This window comes from Lissotriton vulgaris, chromosome 9 (assembly GCF_964263255.1).
Source record: "Lissotriton vulgaris chromosome 9, aLisVul1.2, whole genome shotgun sequence".
In the NCBI taxonomy this organism is placed as follows: Eukaryota; Metazoa; Chordata; class Amphibia; order Caudata; family Salamandridae; genus Lissotriton; species Lissotriton vulgaris.
In genome coordinates this window covers 1,064,100,926-1,064,121,104 of record NC_141697.1, presented here as the reverse complement: position 1 = coordinate 1,064,121,104, position 20,179 = coordinate 1,064,100,926, and the positions used below count along the sequence as shown (strand labels likewise).

Genomic DNA, 20,179 nt, shown 5'->3' with positions numbered 1-20,179 from the left:
ATAGGGGTGTCTGATGTGCATAAAAAGGGAAGAGTAAGAACTGGCAAGTGGGTGCACTTGTAAGGACAACTAGGCAGTTAACAAACTGCGTACAAGCACTGCAGTGGCAGGCCTGAGATCTCTTGTTAGGGGTACTTGTGTGGGTGGCACACTTAGTATTGCAGGCCCACTAGCAGCATTGCATTACCAGCCATGGCACACAAATTGCACTTTACTGGGGACTTTCCTAGTAAGACAAACATAGCAATTATGGACAACCACTTACCATAAGACTTTACACAGGGAGCACTTGCACTTTGGCACTAATCAGCAGTGGCAAAGTGCCCAAAGCATCTAAGTCGGCAACACAATGTCAGAAAAAGGTCTAGGAGGAAGGCAAAAAGTTTGAGGAACTTTAGCCAAAAAGGGGCCAAGTCCAACAGGGGCTAAGCAGCCCAGAGTAGCGCTTGAAGGCCATTTTGGTCCTAGCACAATTGCTGCATGAACCTCCTGGAGTGTAAGCTCCTCTTTCAACGTCATCGGTTCCTCAACTGGAACCATAGACATATCAATAGTATCTAAATAGTCTGTTATTTACTGGTTGCCTGCCAGTGGATGACCCTTTAGAATGAGGCATAGGACTGTGTGAAAGCCTCAGCAATGGCCGTATCCATCGAAGAGAGAGCCCCAGCCCCTGTTTCGTCGGCTATACAACCCACCTAGCGTGTCTCCACCTCTCATCTGCTGAGCCAGGCAAGCAACTTGCTCGCTCGCCTTGTCCTCTGTATCATAAAGGTGATGTTGTATGGCTAATTGTTGGTTCATAACCTCTGCTTGTGCCACGTCCAGCTACTTCCTATAGAGCACCTTCATATCGTGGAGGATCTGTGTATCTGTTTGGGTTCTGGGAGATCCTTCAAAGCCCTTGAGCTGACGCTCTATCCCCTCTATCTCCTCCGTGACCCTACACTTCTTCCACGCCAAGATATTCTGCACTTTGTCCCTCATGACTGCGTCATAGGCCTCCTAGAGCACTGTTGCTGAGTTTACAGTCCCCTTGTTTTCTGCAAAATAAAGCTTTGAGTCAACCCCAGTCATCTTACCCACTGGAGCAACAATGTATTCAATTCTGAAAACGACCCTGTTCATCCCGGAGAAATAAAAGTAATCCCTGGCTCTCATATTTTGGCTCTGCCACCGGTTGTAGAGAACCAGCGAGTCCACAAAGCATGCCAGGGGAGTGGTCTTCGAGGGTGCCAGCACCACTCCAGATTAGTCTAAGCTGTGGGCCATTATGTCAGTAAAATCGCCACCCAATATGTGGAAGGCAGAGTCAGACTCCAGAATTATGGTTGCTATCTGCTCCAGTTCCGACACATTAATACGAGGGGGGCGGCACATAGAAGTTGACTCCACTTTAATATTCGTGATATGCTTTTCTTAGAGTACTGTTGTCAAAGGCATTGGAGTTCAGTTCAGGAGGGTTGAAGGACCCAACTATAGTATCGAAGATCTTGCTATCTTCTCTTATGGTGTACAGTGAGTTATGTGTTCAGTTTTCACGAAAATGCAATAATATAGTTAGAGAGAGCATGATCACTATACAAACAAAATAATAAATACATTCTACCTTTTATTTTATTTTGACCCCAAAGCTTGTTCTGAATGACACATATTTTACAGTGCCTTTGTGTCGCTCTAACTCATGACTGTCTTGGTGGTACACTTCTGGAAGGCTGACAAAGTTGCTACATTTCATACACTAAATTAATTAAATGAACGCTGGGATCTGCTCTTTTGTACTTGCCTTGGTTGTCTTGACCTTATTACCACTGCTGCATGACCATCCTGAATGATCTGGTAGCACTTTGCACTCCTCACCTTCCATACAAGGATTCATTTGACACCACCACTTCTGTACAACAATGGAGGCTGAAAAGAAGAAACACAACTAAATAATTGCTCCTTTTGTAGTGATACCTCTTGGTATTAATGAAAAAAAAACACTTGAACTGCTGAAATGGTGTAGTATATTGAGGTATTAACTGAACAAATACCTAGCTTTTTTCAGCAACTGGCTTGTTGCTTTTATAAGCTATACATGTCATTTAATAGTGTATAGACCAAAAGTAGCCACGCAGCAGGATCTTAACATAAGCACAGCATACCTGGTTTACTAACATTTCCACATATTTAATTATCCTTGTTTGTTACCCAGGGAAGTATTTATATTGCAGAAAAGGTGCAATTATTCAGTGAAGGTATGCCTTTAAGCAGACAAAACATCTTTATAATTTGCATTTCAACAGTTTATTCAAATAGTAAAGAACCCTTTAGCAGATTTTGTACAAAGACTTCCTTTAGCATTTTCATATTTTAACAGGTTTCCATAAGATGTGATTCATATAAGAAAAGGGTACATCACTAGGATATTCTGAATTTCAGTTTCATAGTCTAGGCAACAGCAAAAAGACAAAGGGCCTAATTACAGTTCTGTTTGGACTGCAACCAACAGCTTGTCGGTTGTGTTCTGAACTGCATCTACTGCAGCAGTCTGACCAATGAATTACGATGCATGTGGTCAGAGGCAGCAGTCGGAGGGACTGACCGACGCTTTCCGACGGGCTCATAGAGCTGTCGGTGGATCGGAAACTCCTCATAATCCCTTAGGGATGGTGCTTCTGCAGTCGGCAATATGATGTCAGTTTCTGACAGCCTTTCCATGTCGTCTTTCCGACACGGAAAGGCTGTCAGAAAGTGACATTGGGGGCCCCAGCAGGGCCCCCTTCCTCCCTGGCCCCGAGGTGCCTGCCACAAGGTGCTGGGATCTTGACAAACCCCTATTTCTCAATGGGAGCTTGTGCTGCGAGCGGTTTCGGCCTGTCACACAAGCTCCCATTGAGAACTGGGAGTTCGGATCGTAATTCGGTGTGCGGAACCGCCGACCTAAGGTCGGGTGGTTCCGCCACGGCGGTCGGAGGCAACTCTGACCGACATCGTAATCAGGCCCTATGTGTGTAATATTTTGCAACCAGGCAACAGTTTGCCGGAATCTTCAAAAATTGTGATGTCATTACTTGGCCACTGGTTATTCTAGGTTGATAGAATTAAGTCATGAGTTGTTAATCGTAGAGTAAAGGAGATTTTGTGCATTGTGTGAGTCTAGTTTACTGAGACTTCTTCTTGCACAGCTGAACAAGACATGTGTTCCTCCTTTATGTTCTGCGAGGAGTTGCAGCTATGAAAAAAGACTGCATAGTATTATTCTGTAGTGTCTTAAGTACATTCTTCAGCTGTATCATCAAGGTTGGTGAGAAGGGTTCCACAGTCAGAACCTTTGGTCGCCACAGGATCAGAGCGTTAGCTGAGAAGCTTTGAACTGTTTGTGCAACCCATTTCTAAATATAGCTTATAGCCTTGCCTGTCTGTGTTAAACATTTGAATTTCATGCAGTCTTCTACCGGGACCTGCCAATGAATGGCTTTAAAGGTAGATGTGATGTGGTCCCATTTTTTCAGCTGAACGCCAATCTTACTGCTTGATTTTGTACCAGGGCTTAATTTCTGCCAGTGTTTGCTGATGCTCAGAAGCAACACCAACATTTATTTATGACAATATATATATCACATGGTGGCACTCCTGTTTACTTTTGAGCTGGGCGCAGTAGTAGCTTGTTTGACAATTATATATACTGAAAAGAAAATGATAAAATTAGCACTTTCAGACCATTCCTACAGCCCAGGGAGACCTGGAATAGGCTACAATGACACACTCATGTATGGGTATTTGCCAGTAGTTGATACTGGCTTTGGCATTCAGCAGCAGTGGCAGGCGCAGTGGGTGGTGCCAGACTTTCAACCCTGGCACTTATATTTTTACAAATTAAGTGCTGTTTTATTTCAACTATTATCGGGCAATAAGCTTCTGAAATAGGTGTATGTAGGTCACATTGCAATAGCCCCAGCTTGCCATCAATAATGTGCTGGTAAGCTTCTGCCTGTCTTCTGTTTGAAGAAGAAAATGTACTCTTCGGGGGAATGATAGTAGTATGATCAGCCCATTAAGCGCAACATTTATCTGAGAAATTAATGAAGGATCATAATAAAAAAATCTACTATATTACCAAAATTGTGAGCTACTGTTGCTCAAAGAGCTGGCAGTCATGAAATAGATCTCCTTCTGTTATGCCTTCCAGTCTATATCTATACTACTATTATAAAGAGAGAACTTGCAACTTTTGGCCAGGTAAACTCGGGAACCACAGCGCCAATCTACACACCCGATACATCTATGAAAATGTCAGGGTGTGTAAATGGACATAGGCTATATAAATTTAAAAAAAAAAGTAAATTAAAAAAATTAAGTTTGTAAACAAAGCAGTCCCCTGAAAGTAGCGCCGGCCGGGACCTAGCGCTGGCCGCTACGCGACGTGCGTGATGACGAAGGAGGAGGGCGGTGCAGTGACGAGCGGCTGTGTAGTGAGGAGCGCGGCACAGGTAAGGAAAGGGAAAGTGAGACTGTGTGATGCAGGGGGAGGCAAGAAGGAGGCAGCAGTAAATGAAAATGTCAGAGCGCGAGTGAGTCGGGGCAGGAGGGGGGCGCGAGTGAGTCGGAGCAGGAGGGGGGCACGAGTGGGTCGGGCGGGAGGGGGGCGCGAGTGAGTCGGGCGGGAGGGGGTCGGGGCGGGAGCGGGTGTACTGCCCCCAGCCCCTTTCTGCCCCAGGCAATGCTGGGGCGGGCTGTTAGTTAATAATATAATTTCGTTTTGAATTCCATTGAAGTGTAGGAAGTGTTGGCACTTCTAGTAGAATATGTGGTACAAAGAAATTGCCATTTATTCAGGATCGCAGCTCTTCCCTGTAGAGGAATCTGCATTATATCCACACATATAGTAAGAGGTAGCGTTAAATTAGTAGTGTGATTGGACACACATTATGTTGAAGATTAATGCTGCTAGGGATAAGCCCTGGGTGATCTCATATGATAACTTTCTGTAACTGCACTCAATGTACATTTGTGTAATGAACTGGTTAGATTGACAATGACTTATCTATTCTAATATTGATTTAATAATGTGATATGACCCACCGCACCATTTGTAACTCACAGTTCAAAATCGAAGTAACAATATAAAATACTTTGAATTTGTAGCAGCAAGATGCAGTGCTGGTGTGCAGTTATTTGCCACAACAGTCACCACCCAGAGACCAGGGTATGACAAAACATTTTTGACAAATGTCTCGGCTTGGCACTGTTGTCTCCAAGGACTCTTGTAAAAATAGGTTGTGAGTGCCCTGGTGGAACTGGGGAACCCAAGATCTAAGAAAAGGAAGCAGCCTGAGGCAGCAAACCAAAGAACTGAGAGTGAACAAGCCACTCATAAAATATTCACTGATTCCTGAAGGAGCGTCCCATAACCCCCCACAAGGGAAGAAGAATTTACACATTCGCCTCAATTAAGTGCTACACGAAAGGCAGGGCACCACCAATGGTTTGAACATGTGTTTGGGGCGCTGCCTGGAGTGCATAAACCACATCTGCTCCAATGCTACAGCTACATCGGTAACAGGCAGGTGAGCACTGGCTAAGCCTGCACTTGAGACAAGAGGCTGGCCTCTGATCAGTCGCGGCCCATGCAGGTTAGAGCGGTGGGGCCGGGTGGGGGGGATTTCGACAGATGATGAGGGAAAAATAATTATTTATGTAATTTTCCCTCATGGTCGTCTGTCAAATCCCCCCCAACCTGGTCTCACCACTCTTATCTGCATGGGCCGACACGCGCACTTTCGACTTTTGCGGACAGGTGCAAGATATTGAACTGAGGTGCACTTTCACACAAGTCAGAGTAGTTGATGCAATCTGCACCTGTGCCTCTTTGATGCCTAGGTCTTAGTGATTGTAGATATATTATCCTGACTTTAATGGGAAGAGAGGACGTTGAAGAGGTGTGTGGGGCCATTCTGATAAACGCAACTTAGATTACAACCTTGAATTATGTTTTCATCGAATTGTGTATTATTTAGCTCTACTGGGAGGCTATAGTACTTTTTTTTTTTACATAAAAGGTAAGCACTGAACTGGACAATACACTTATTGTGTCTGTTGGTTGACTGTTGAGTTTGAAGCTCTTGTCTTCCACACTACCTAACTGAGAAGTCTTGGACTGCTCGCTTTCTTCTTCCTGAGAGAAAAGTATGGCCAGGGTTGCACTAGGTCCACTTTCTAGATCCATAGTAGGGCTAACCCTAGGGGTGGGGTGGCAAAGAACCTCACCCTCACAGTTGTCTGTCCTGTGCCTCTTCCCCCAAATGGGCTCAGACATGATTTAATATGTCTCTTTGTTCAGCAATTGTATAACCATTTTCACAATAGGAAATGCTTGGAGAGGGGTGTATGAAGGTCCACAAAGTCACAGATTTTCTGATGTTCACAAATTCTCAAAGTAGAGCCCCTCTCGATCTGAACACTTTCCACTTCTCGTGTGGGGTTTAAACCACTGTGTAATTGTACACAGTTGCGGCCCATAGCGTTGTGGTTTATCCTATTCAGACAGACTCTATAGTGAATAAGGACCCAGTATCTCAGTTACCTGTGCTATTGGAATAACCAAAGTAAGAAATTTCTGACATTCTTCAATTATTAATAGTCCCAAAATGTTTGAGTTAAAGTAGTTGGATGTTATCATCTATGGGTTATATTATTACATCTTTGCATTAGTGCAAAAAAGAACAAAGCATATCAATGTGAAAACCTTTTTGCTCCCTGGATATAAAATTGAGAAGTCCATATTATATAAAGAGATTTATGACATGGCAGAAATTGACGAAGTGGCTGATAAAGATTATATTGCAAAAGTATATGACGTTTGATGCTTATAAATATTTTCACTAGTGTAAAAGTTTTAAAAAGAAATTCCTGGTTCATGTAGATGATCTTTGCTAAATAAAAAATGAGATAGGCTAGTTTTGCTTTAAGTTTCCACTTGCTTATTAAGAAATTGAATACATTGGTTTTGCCTCAAATACAGTCCGATTAGGCCTACCTTTCACATTTGAAAAGTAAAAAAGATTGTGGGGCATATTACCAAGCAATAGCGTTAATTATCGCTATTGCTTGGTTAGAGACAAAAATTTACCGCTAAGCTGCGGCGATTTTTATCGCAAATAAACCTTGGTATTACCAAGTTTTATCGCAAATGCGATAAAAATCGGCCGCAATGCATGAAAATCGCTGAAAGGTCAGCGATATTCATGCATTACCGAGCTAATGCTCTTAGCCATGTTATCCACCTCCCATTGGATAACATGGCTAAGAACTGCTCAGGGCTGGTGTTAGCTTTTGGAGATTAGCGCGAATATCTCCAAAAGTTGGTAATAGGAGATAGCGATGTTAGCGACTGTTTCCAGTTGCTAACATCTTGGCATGCCCACTTTGCATGTCATTAGTGATAAGTATCACTGACATGCAAAGTGGGGCCCAAGATGGTCGCTATCTCCTACTACCTGTCGCTAACTGGTGTTAGCGACAGCTAGGTAATAGGGAGATAATTTTATCTCCGCTTTCTTGGCTTTTTAAAGCCAAAAAAGCAGAGATAAACTCCCTTGATAATATGTCCCTTAATTTTTCTATTCTTATCATGTAAAGACATCAATGTTTATTTTGAATAAATCCGGTTTGCTCCATTCTACAACTAGGCAAGCTCTAAAAATGGAGCAAAAACTATTAACTCTATTTGTTCACCAAAGCTTTACAGATGGCCCCTGACTCCATCAGCAGTCTGTAAAAAGCATAAATATGTGTTTTCGCTTAAAACAAAAGTCGGTGACACTACAAAGAGGGCATTAAAAGTCACCACATAGACTCCATTGTTTCTATGTAATAGACAAAATGTTTATCATCCGGTGCAATGCATCATTACCCTGAGAACTAGCGGAAGAATCTGTACATGGTAATTAACACAACTTAATTAGAGTCTTGTAAATAAAGACCGACTAGCACACAAAGCGAGTGTGAACTTGTGAAAAACGACCTGGGCACATCACCGATGAATGCAAAGGAAGATATGATGAGACATGAACAAGAAAGGACAGAGCAGAAATCCAGATATATGATGACAAACTGTAATGTGTTCAAAGCCACTGCAGAAGAGCAGGGAAATAAATTGGAATAATGTGACCAAGCAACAGGAAGAAGAAGAGAAACCAATTGGAGAGAGAAGATAGATGATGGAAAGCATGACTGCAAGGGTGCATGGAGGAATACAATGAGCCGTGGAAATTGCGAATAAGATATATGAGAGCATCAGGCTAGGATGGCACGATCTTGGTCACAGATAATGCGAAATGGGGTGAGATGAAGATGGGAAAGTACCTATCATAAGGTGGAACGATGCATTTCCAGATTAAACATGAAGTAAGAGAACTACGCTTTAAAAAGTGATAATCATTTTGCAGACATAATAATAATACTATGTCATATTTCTAGAGTGTAGAAGGGCACTTTACACACTATAAAGAAAATTGAATCATATATCAGACAATTGCACAATACCAAAATGTTCTGTTATGATTTACTCCTGCCTCTTCAACGTTTCTCAGATTAGGTTGTGAGGAGATGCTGAGACAAGCGTCTTTCCCTACACACTCAACAAGCCATTATAGTTTCTTTGAACAAGCCAGGTATTTGAAAATCAGGTTGTCGAAATAAAGACTGAAGCTTAATAAGTCACAGAGGGTCCTAGCACTAGGTGCTACGCTGTTGGGGAAAAACAGGTGTGTTGCATCCAATAGTGCAGCAAGTGCAGTTGCACCAGGATCCAGACGTGAGAGGAGCCGCTGCCCTCCAATGTTGTTTTTTATAACCATGCAAGTATGTAGGGGGCGCAATGTTCTTGCTTGACCAAGGACCCACAGAGTCCGTTTTACGCCACTGGGAATAAACAGCTTGGGGATCCCTCAGTGGTGTAGGGAGAGCACTCCAGCTATACATAACAATGGGTCTTGTTTCTGTTACTTCATGTCATAGAATGAGGGGGGTTCCCCAAAATACTCCCCTGTCTCCATGATTCAATCATATATGTTGCTGCTGTCGTCAGTGTGTACAAATCTTTTAAATGGTGGAGTCTTTGAGTTTTCATTGTGCTTTAAAATACCTGCCATTCTGTTCAGATTGCCTGTGGCATGGTTGTGTGATAACAAGCAAACATAAGATGTTGTGTTAGTTTTAACAGTATGCTCTGATGCCTTCTTACCCCATAAGTGGACACGTGGCGACAGGGTAGGACCAATTTCCCCGTGAGTAATGAAACATGTGCTGGCACAAGTGGAATACGCAATAAGTCCTGGGCATCAGTGTGAGCCCAACAGAGCACCTTGTGAGCAATAACCATTGCCCAATTACAAGCTAAGTACCCCAACATGATTCTATATCAGTCCAGGAAACAGATTAAAATATTTCATCACACCCCTCCCGAAAGGGCCTACATCATAGGGAATGTGTTAAAAGCTCTGTTGATTTAAAGGAAAACCCTCTCTAAGGCTGATCTGCAGTCCCATAAAGGAGCACTTATGGGGTCCTTGTGAGGAGGATGGAGTCCAATCAAGACTAAAAGACAGTGGCTTTGGATCTCACCCACTCACCGATGGACATTGAGGAACGTTCAAGACGTAATGGATTTGGAGCATTCAAGTGTTTTGGATAGTATGAGTTATAATCTGCTTAACTGCATTATTTCCCTTCATTGGCTTACTTAGATATCCTTCTCTCACTAAGCCTATCTGTGGGCGCAGTGACAAACCAAGTGAAATGAGAGGAGTCTTATGTGTGGGTCGGTAAACATCATTTGCCCCAGAACCGGAAGACCACATGTCATTATAAGGCAGTTGTTACAATGACCACATTTTTATAACGCATGCCATTACTCCGCAAGTCGGAACAACAACTTGCTCCAGGGGTCAGAAGGTGTCGGATTCAAAATCTAACACCTTCCCTACTGTTGCACAGACTAGGGTAAATTATACAATTCCAACATCCAGCGCCCCCCCCCAACATCCCCCCCCGAGCAAGTCGTTGTTTCAGCTTGCAGGGTAATGGCATGAGTTGTTACAACGCGGTAGTTGTAAAGGCATGCGTAAAAAAAACATGCAGGAAAATGAGGCGTATTCGTGTGGTTCACTGCAGGCCTGTGGGTCACAGCAAAAGAATGATCCCTCTTGCCCCCTTCTCTAGGAACCAAACTGGAGGACCATCTACTCGTGATGTCTAAAGCCAAGACATCTAGACTTGTCCCAAGAACACTCCTGTTGCTGATGAAAGCACCTATCAACCACAAACGCTAATGGAAAAGACTATCGGAAGTGGAGGTCCCTGACGGTTAATGCAGTAGTAGACTTATCAAGGTCTTCGAACTGGGAAGTAGAATAGAGGAATTACCTCCACGCAGAAATAGCGTTTCACTCATCAAGAAACCGACCTAGAAGATTTATGTGACCATCGTGACCAATTCTCGTTAATTAAGAGGAATTCCAATTGTGAGAATCGCTTTTGTAACTACCGGAACCAATTCACCAACGATAGAGATACACGGGTTACTTGGCCAGAACACCAGAGATCGTGTCCCCTCAAGATATATTATTGGGAAACTGCCTGAAGGGTTTATGTAACTACCGGAACCATTCCCTTGATACCGTTGAGAGACACGATTTTCTGACCATACATCTCAGATACAATATCCTTGCCTTGAAAAAGTCTCTATGAGACGAAACACGTGTCGGCGGTGTGAGCTGGAAATTTTTATATGTCTATGAAAATAAAGAATTGGAAGTACAAAATCTGGTCTGGATCCATACTTTGGAGTTGGCTGCTAACAAATTGAACATTCTATAACAATGAGTGGGAACTAATCCAGAATTTATGCTTTGGTCTCTTTGATTGATTGATTCACGATACAAACTCAGGATACTCTATACTAATAGAATCAACATAATAGACTTTGAGAGTGCTGTTTCTCTTTCTTTGCTAATGACCTTTGACCTGTTTCTCTTTCTTTGCTAATGGAAAAGACTCAGGCCCAGATGTATCAAAATTACCGATTCGCTATTATAGACTCGCAAAATACAATGCATATAGGTTTCAGCAAATATTTTGGGATTCCTACGCATTCCTTAATTGCTTCTCGCAAATTGCGACTCGCAATTAAGGAATGGCTTCCCATTAATTTCTATGGGCCTATAGGCCTATTGGAATGAATGGGAATTGCATGCGCAATTTGCGAGTACCCAATAGGTACTCACAAATTGTGCATGCAATTTCAAGGGTGCAAGGGGGCTAAAAGGCCAAATGATGCACCCCTGAAATATGCATTTGTGCACATGTGACGCACATACATCCCCTAAGCAAATTACCACCAACTAGAAGTTGGTGGTAACTTGCGATTCCTTAATGTACATTTGCAATTTGCGATAGCTACATGAGTTGCATTTAGGGAATCACAAATTGCGATTCCCTAACTGCATTCACAATTTATATAATCGCAAAGAATTGCGATTACCTATATTGCGAATTCAAAATGTTTGATACATTGGAAAACGCATTTTTTCTGCGAATCTGCCCCTTTTTGATCACAAAAAGCGTTGATATATCTGGCCCTCAGTGGGTAACACAACCACAGGGTCGTTGAGTTGAATGGCGTCATGCATGCTTTCTTTCCATTTCCTCGGTGTCGGGGTGTCCGCATTGTGCATGACTATTTCAATCTCGGGAATCAGAAATACAGTAAACAAACCACTCAAACATGTTGCACACCAGTCACACCAGTGCGCCATTTCCAGTCATGATCTTCTAACTTGGGTTCACCTTTCAGGATGCAGATCATATGCTGTTCTTGATGCATCACTCATTCTGGAGCTCTTCTTAACCTGAGTCATTCTCTGAAAACATTCTAGCATAGGCAGATATCACACTCTGCCATACACCCATCCAGCCAATTACTAGCTCACATAAGGCCCAGCCAATGCATACCTAACAATCCACTTCCCTTTCCTGTAGAACACCTGTCAGCTATTCCACAACCAACTGTGTGGTTTCCAGGGTTTCAACCTACAGAGATCAACAAGAGAATGACCCAGTTTGCATGTAACATCCTACTAATGATATATAGTCCTAATCACGGCATTTACCAAACCTCTATGCAGGGAACCATGAGCGAGAAACGGATATTTATTGTTGCTCACGTATCTTAAAAGTTGAAACAGTGATACTAAGTAAAAGAAAAAATCAGCCTCTTGTAAAATTATCAAATCAAAAAATTCCTTTGTTTCGAAAAACTGGAACCAGATACATTTCGGCGACTCATTGTTTACTCATTAGTGTACAGCAAATAGCACAATAATTCAACTGCAAGATGAAATGACAGAGTGGAAGGCAAGCCCTGTAGAAAAAAATAAGGAAGCTATTACAATGACGGATTTGTGAGCTTGATTTCTAAACCGTAGTGTTATGTCTTCTTTTCTGAGATTCAACCAAGCTGGGTGATCAAAGTAGCCTGTTTGACTAAACACATTTCAACATTATTTATAGGTGCTTGAGTTTGAATGGAATCACTTATAAAGTATGCCCACAGAAATATTTCCCTTTACTGTACTATCTGTGGCAACATTTAGCCAGGGTGGTTTTCTGCCCTTTGTATGCACTGTTTTGTCAGACATGCAGGTGTTGTAGTTGATACATTTTGTTCACTGCAGGGAACCAAATTGATAAACCATAAGAGAAAGAGACCTCAGTTTTGATGCGAGCTGAGAGTGAGACTTCAAAAAAATTAAATAACCTAACTCCTAATAAGTTAACAGGTTTCTGTAACCAATCAGAGCTTACCCCTTGGTTGCCTGGCACAACCACAATTTGATCCTTAGATAGAATTACATGTGTGACATTAACAGCAAGGATGCAACAACATTACAGTGAAGAAATAAATCAAATTTACCCATCAATTTAACTAAAAAGAACAAAACCCAGGAATCAAAATGAACGTAAAATGAGGTACATTAAAGGGCAATCTTTATAAGTAAAATTGAACTAAACAGCGATTCTGCCTCTTAAAGACAGTCGCTCACATGCGTCAACTTTTTTTTTTAAAGTGGTTGATAGAAGAAATGTCCAGACCTTGAGCTCAGAGTCCTCATACAAATTAAAATAATAACTTCACAGTACATTTGTACCATCAAAGGGGAATTTCACAAGCATGTTTTACCATGACTGGTGCTTAATTACGCAATGGCGTGGTTTCGGGAATTTTGTGTAACAAGCATGATGTGAAATTTCGTGAAATAATGTGCATTATGAGAGCTTAATTTTTATCTTACTGACACCTACCTAAAAGTGGGGCAATTTTACTTTGTTGGTCATATTGTAGGGTGAATCAACCAGTCGATAGTGTTTTACTACTTCAGTATTGGGAACAAAACCAGGAGCATTAGCTGGAACTAATATATTTAAATTTCAGATGCAAACTTGTTAGTGGAGTATTTCACCATTATTGTACGTTGCTGCATATTGTGTCAAATGGCCTGATTACAGCGAACATAGCATCCATGAGATCATAGCTTTTAGTAATACAATGTATAATTAGTGTTTATCTTTGCATGTTCTAAGTCTAATGTGATTTTTACTGGTGAAACAGTTTTTACATTATTGATGTAATACATTTGGTGTAGATGGAAATTTTATTGTTACTTAAAAGAACATAAACTGAGAGGATGTTGTTTTTTAGATAGTAATTGTTGAAAGTAAGTCAGGCTTGACTAGAAGAACAGATGACGTCATTTTAAAAGACTTGGGTTTGTCGTTATTGCCTCTAGGGACAGTTTACAAGCAATACATATTTCCCCTATATTTTATGGAGCTCTGTTGTTGTTTATAAACACACAAGTTGTTTCAATAGACTAGAACCCACCTAGTAGAGGTTGATCAGATGGCTTAGAACGTTCACTCCATTGGAAGCTGTGAACTGAGGAATAGGAGTGGTGTTGTGTAAGATGACAATTCAGCAAAGGATGACAGGCTGGTTCCATGACATCAAATGCATTCCCCTGTACATTGGTCAATATAATATTAGAAATAATATAGTCAGAGACTTTTTACAGTTAAAACAAGAAGTTGTGAAAGGCATGATGTCGGACATAGATATTGCAGAAGTTGGTCTGGCATCAGCAAAGAGAAAAAAAAGTAGTGCAGTAAATGGTACTAAGTATAGACCAAAATTTGACAAAATATTAAGTCTTAATTAAAATCAATGCTTAATTTGGGCAGGCAGTGCAAGCAGTGAGAACTGGCACTCACTTTGTGACGACTGGGACTTATTTGCCATTATCAGACATTTACACAGATCAAGAGAGAGCAAAATGCAGGAAAAGGAAAAAGAATGAGGAGACAAAGGGCCAGATGTATGAGGCTCAAATGGGTTCGAAAACGCCGAAATTCACAGAATTTTGGCGTTTGCAAACTCATTTGAGCAAAATGGTATGTATGTAGCAAATTTGAGTGCAAAATAAGGAATCGCAAATTTGCGATTCCTTATTTTGCGAGTGCACGTAAGGAATCGTAAAATTTGTGATTCCTTAAATGCAATTATGATGCAAAAAAGAGATTGCTAATCGTCCCTAAGGAATCGCAAATTACCACCAACTTCAAGTTGGTGGTAATTTGCGAATTTCTTGAAAAATGCCCATTTCTGCATTTTTCAAAGTGCCATGTGATGCACATACATGCCCTTAGGGAATGTATGTGCACCACATGTGCACCCATGCTTATTTCAGGGGTGCAACAGGGTGTCCTTTGGACACCTTTGCACCCTTGAAAATATTCTCAATTTGCGATTAGCAAATTGAGAATCGCAAATTGAGAATAATTTCACATTCATTCCTAAGGGCCTCCTGGCCCATAGAAATGAATGGGAAATTATTCCTTAATTGAGATTAGCAATTTGCTAAATCGCAATTAAGGAATTTTAAGAAATTGCTAAAAAATTGCGAATTTCTACATACATACCATTTTGCAATTCTCAAATAGCGATTCGTTGAAAATCGCTATTTGAGAATCGCAAAAGTGTATCTTGATACATCTGACCCAAAGAGAGGAAAACTGTGACAAAGGAAGGAAATAGGGATGACCACTAAACTATTGGAGTGAGAAACAAAGACAGAAAGTCTAGGGTTGTTTAAGAAAGAGAAATGAGGGTTTACATCAACAAAGGACAAATGCTGAGGTGTACGTATCGTTGCTATTTTCTCTGTATGTAGCTGACCTAAGTATTGGAAATTAGCAAAGCAAACACGTTTCCTTCTAAATTTCGTGGGGCTCATCAACCAAGCTACACTATGTAATAGGGACTAATATTTTAGGTTGAACAATGATAGAACTTTAAAGAACTCTTAATGTATTAAAGATCTATTGTTTGGTCCAGGACCGGCTTTAGGGCGTGCGACTGGTGCAGCCGCACCTGGCTCTGAGCTCAAGAGGCGCTGTGTTTAAAAATAACTTATGGATTTAAAAAGCACTTGCTGTAAAGTTTCTTGTGTGTCCAGCAGTTTTTAGGAAACACAACAAAAATATCAAGATAAGTCTGGTGATTACTGTTCCTGCTGGAGAGATGGCGTTTTGTCTAGTGGCAGGTTTGTCAGATGACCAAGTCGCGCAGAGGTTTGATATGCCTGCTGTGAAGAACATGTACACATAATTGTATTTTATGTAGGTAGCTCAGTGGGTTACAGCTTTTGTTACTGAGATCAAGGTTAGTTGTAGTTCGTAAGATACTATCATAACATAGCACAGAGGGCTATAAACTGTCACTAAAGGGCTACATGCAAACTGCATGGTATAGCTAGGCTGTCCGGTTTTAGGTTTAAACCTATAATAACTGTTAAAACCCCAGTGAAAGAGAAATAGCCCTCACCAGTGAAAACATATAAACACTGAAAAACACCTGCACAACCACAAACTAAATGCAATTCAAAGAAAGGAAAAAGGGAGTGAAGAAGGAGTCCATTTTTATCTTACTGAAGGGGCCAATACAAAGTAACTTTGTCATACAAGCTAGCAGTAAGAAATTCTGTGCTAGCGTTATTCTGCTTGAGTTTTGTTGTTTAGGAATGCCATATTGTTTCTTCTTCCTTTTGTTTTTTTCAGTTCTGTGGCCTTTGGTCTAAAGATGCAGAGTTTAGAAGCATGTTTTAGGTCTTGTTTAATTATTTTATAAACTGTAATAAATCAGGAAATATCAAAATCATATTTGATTCTTTCATTGATAGGTAGAATAGCTGGTTTCATAGGAATATTTCCTAATATGTGTCATCACATTCACCCACAGAGAATGGGTAAAAACCCTTAATACATCAGCCAGGGCCGGACTGACTACCGGGCGGTTTGGAATGCTGCCGAGCTGGGTGCTGATTTCACTGAGGTGGGGGCTGATTTCGTTCATGGAGACCTGCGTGTGCTTCGAAATAATTAAAGCAAAACGAATTTCGTTTAACACACGCAGGTCTCCATGAACAAAATCAGTCCCCAACTCAGCAGCATTCCAAACTACCCGGTAGTCAGTTCGGGCCTGACATCAGACACCAGAGTCTAGTGAGTCTGTATTGATAGTAGGCGAATTGCCAACACCTCAGGCTTTAAACATTCAATGCAAGGTATAGTGACAAGTATATGTGAAAAGAGCGCTATAACCAAGCATCTGAGATAGTGTTTAAAACAGAAAACTAGAAATTTGGAAAACATGGAATGCAGGGTCGCTGAAGAAGTATTATATGGTGTACTACAATAAGTTTAATTTGCAAAAATCTATTTGGACCTCATATACACTATACTTACACTGTCTTTATACCATTCGCTATCAGTGCAGAAAGCAAGCAATAATAAAAGCGAAACGTTCCATAAACACCGGAAAAACACTATCTCTGTAGTTTTTAATGGCGCGAAAATGTGTAACCACTGATAACCACTGTTTTTTTAAGGTATTGAAATCACTTGAAAACACTAAAAAAAAAACACCAGAATTTACCAAAAATAGAAACTGATAACAGGAAAGCCTAGGTATAGCCAACGTTTTGCTTTTCTTGCCAGTTTTTCATTATCCTGATGTTGTCCAAAAAGGTTAATTTGGGTGAGAAATACATTCTTATTAGTAACTTCAATCCCAACCTCTGTGGGACATTTTAAATCCTGAGTTTGTGCTTCTTCAGACTAAACGCTGCCTACTAGTTTGGGTGATATGTGGGGGCATATTACCAAGGGGGGCGATAATTCTATCACCCTATTAGCAAGCTGTCGTAACAGCAGTTAGCGACAGCTTGTAGGCGATAGCGAGCCGTTTGGGGCCCGCTTTCCATGTCACTGATATTTATCGCTAATGACATGCAAAGTGGGCGTACCCAACCTGTTAGCGACTGAAAGCAGTCACTAACATCGCTATCGCCTATTATCAACGCAGGCGTAGCGATGGAAAAACGCCTGCTCAGACCAGTTCTTAGCCTGTATATCCAAGGGGGAGGTGGATATTCAGGCTAAGACCCTGTTTGCGATAATGCCTGAATATCGCTGGATTACCAGCGATATTCACGCATTTTGCCGCTATCGCCAGAAATGTTATCGCTTTAGAGATAAACGTTGCTAATAGCATGTTATCTCTACGATAAAATCCGGTGATGCGCGACGATAAAAAATATGTCGCTAAGCTTATTTAGCAATATATATCGCTTGTTGTTGATAATATGCCCCGTGATTCCTACACCTTCTAATCCTAATATTTGATGTAACATTTCCTATAGACTGTTTATACACGTATGAGTCATTGTCTTTCTGTAATGTGTGTGTGATGTTAAGTGTTGTGACACCCAACGATGATATGAGAAGTGCTAAAAAACAAATGAAGTGCATGTGGAAGAGGGGCTGTGGCGGGATTAGGTGCACTGTTGGAGGGTGGTACTGAGGGAATCTGTGGAATCCGCCAACCACTGAATGATTAATGAAGAGAGGATAACAATTGTTGCCTTTGGAAGGAAAATAGTAAAACGGTTTACATGGTGTCTGGATAACAACAAACTGCAGTGGCACAGCATATAAGTACAAAGGTCTTTGTTTCGAGGAAGGGGGCAAAGTTGCATCGTGTCACCCCAAGCGATTAGTTTTTTTTAAGTACAAAAGTATTTTTTATTCGTTTTTTGTGATACAAAAAGAATAGAGGGCAGGTGGGAAGGTTTTTATCGTTAAACTCCTCCATTATACGATGGAACGAAAAGCTAACCGGCCCACAATTCAGCTGAATTATTTACATTATGTCAGTTAACTTTGTGCCACCTTTAAATCATGGTTCATTTGCTATTAAGGGCACATTAGCTTGTCGCAAAACCTAGTGGAATGTCGTCAGTGTTCATTTTGGTTTGGGCTATATGATAGCACAGTTCAGGCCCAAATTCATTTAGAATTTAATTTGCACAGGCAGGATCTAATACACAAGGCAATTTTTGTCAACGCATGCTTGAAGTTTAGAAGTGCTCCTCTAGGCAAGGTACAAAAGTTAACTTTGCAGAAATGGTTTCATCCTATCAAGCCGCTTGCCAATTCCTGGAAGAATATTTGGTTCAAGCAGTCTGTAATTTACAGCTTGACACGATTTTGTATGCACAGTTGCCTCCAGCACAAGTTACAATGTTATAATGAAACAAGCCAAACTTATTTCTTTTAATGAGGACTGTGAGTTGGTGTAGAATTTAAAATACGCGTGGGTAACAAAAACGTCTTATGAATGCAAACAAAGCAAGTAGAACTTAGGTCTTCCACTGCCTTTGAAACAGGAATGAAGCTCACTACACTTTGCTTCTGTCTGTTTGCTAAGCTAAGCTTTAAGTCTGGTTGGCAGGCACGGCGTTGACAGAAAATAGGCCCCAGCACCAAAATAAAAGTGACCCACATTAGTGAATTGGATAGTTAAAAAACTGGCCAGGTTTGCAAAATGGGTAGTTCTGAACTTGTAAAGACACGCTGTATAAATGTGTTGCAAGGTATGGAAGACTGCATGGATCTGAGCTTGCTGCAGGCAATGTTTGTTTTAATATCAAGGAAATCAACAATGAAACTGACACCCAAACTGACCTGTCAGAGCAGCTTGTCAGGCACTACCTGATTGCTCTGTAGGCCAATTCGGCCCTGCTGGTTAGAAAGGGGTGGAGGGAAAGACATTCTGTTGAATATGCTCTGCTCCGTAAGAACCTCTATTTCAGTGATACTCAAAGCACCGCCAGAGTGCCGCTGACGGCCCTCCTGACCTTTGCATGCGGCCCCCTGCTGAACGACTGCACTGGGTTGCTGTTTACTTAAGAGAACACTAACTTTCAAAAAGATGTTAAATAAACGGGCAAGCCTTTGTTTATAAGATAACTTGTAGCGGAAATTCCGTTCTCCTACAGAGCTGTGCATAGAGACCTGGAACCTCGGTGAATTAGGATGGCCCAAAACTCACCTCAGTATCCAAAATCCCCTTACCGAGCTAGCTACAGTGTCTCATTGGTCATAACAAACTCCCAATGTTTAGACAAACCAGAACATGAACTTAGAGTACCTCAGGTATCGTGGAACACATGAACACTCTTTCGCTATTTTAATCATTTCAAACCAGAACGTGGAGTAAATGAGGACACGTGCATATTTGAAATATTTATTTACTAATGCAGGGTTCTCAAACGCAATATCTTATATAATACAAGCAAACATATTATAAGAAACAAAGTTATCAGCATAGTTACTAGTCCATAGAAAGCGAACAGTGACAGCATACTAAGATGCTGTAATGAATAGGAATTAACAATACCCATTTCTCACCCTCCCTATTTAGCATAGTATTTTATATCTATGAAGGTCTCATTTGGGTTTTAGCGGGGCGGGCCCATACCTCAAAATCTCAGTGGCAGAGGATCACATCATCTTCCACCAGCTCTCTGCATGCGAAGCACCATCAAGTGTGTTACATGTGTTTTCGGCAAAGCAATATAAAACCTGCTTCGAGCCAGATTCTGGCAGCAGCTGCATTTATGTTATGTCTAGAAAGGTGCAAAGATCAGACTTCACAACAACACTGTGTCGAGTTATCCGTGGAAGCTTCAGCACTCACTGTGCAGACAGTGTACTGAGCAAAGTTGATATCAGAGCA

At 41.3% G+C, this 20,179-nt stretch overlaps 1 protein-coding gene across 1 annotated transcript in view; it reads right to left on the bottom strand.

The window, feature by feature from the left end:
• Nucleotides 1-1,750: 1,750 nt before the first annotated feature.
• TAFA4 (TAFA chemokine like family member 4) overlaps nucleotides 1,751-20,179 on the bottom strand; it is a 619,417-nt gene continuing 600,988 nt past the window's right edge. Inside the window, exon 5 of the mRNA XM_086939557.1 lies at nucleotides 1,751-1,911. Coding sequence (XP_086795683.1) covers nucleotides 1,751-1,911 — 161 coding nt within the window. The remainder of the gene's footprint in view (nucleotides 1,912-20,179) is intronic.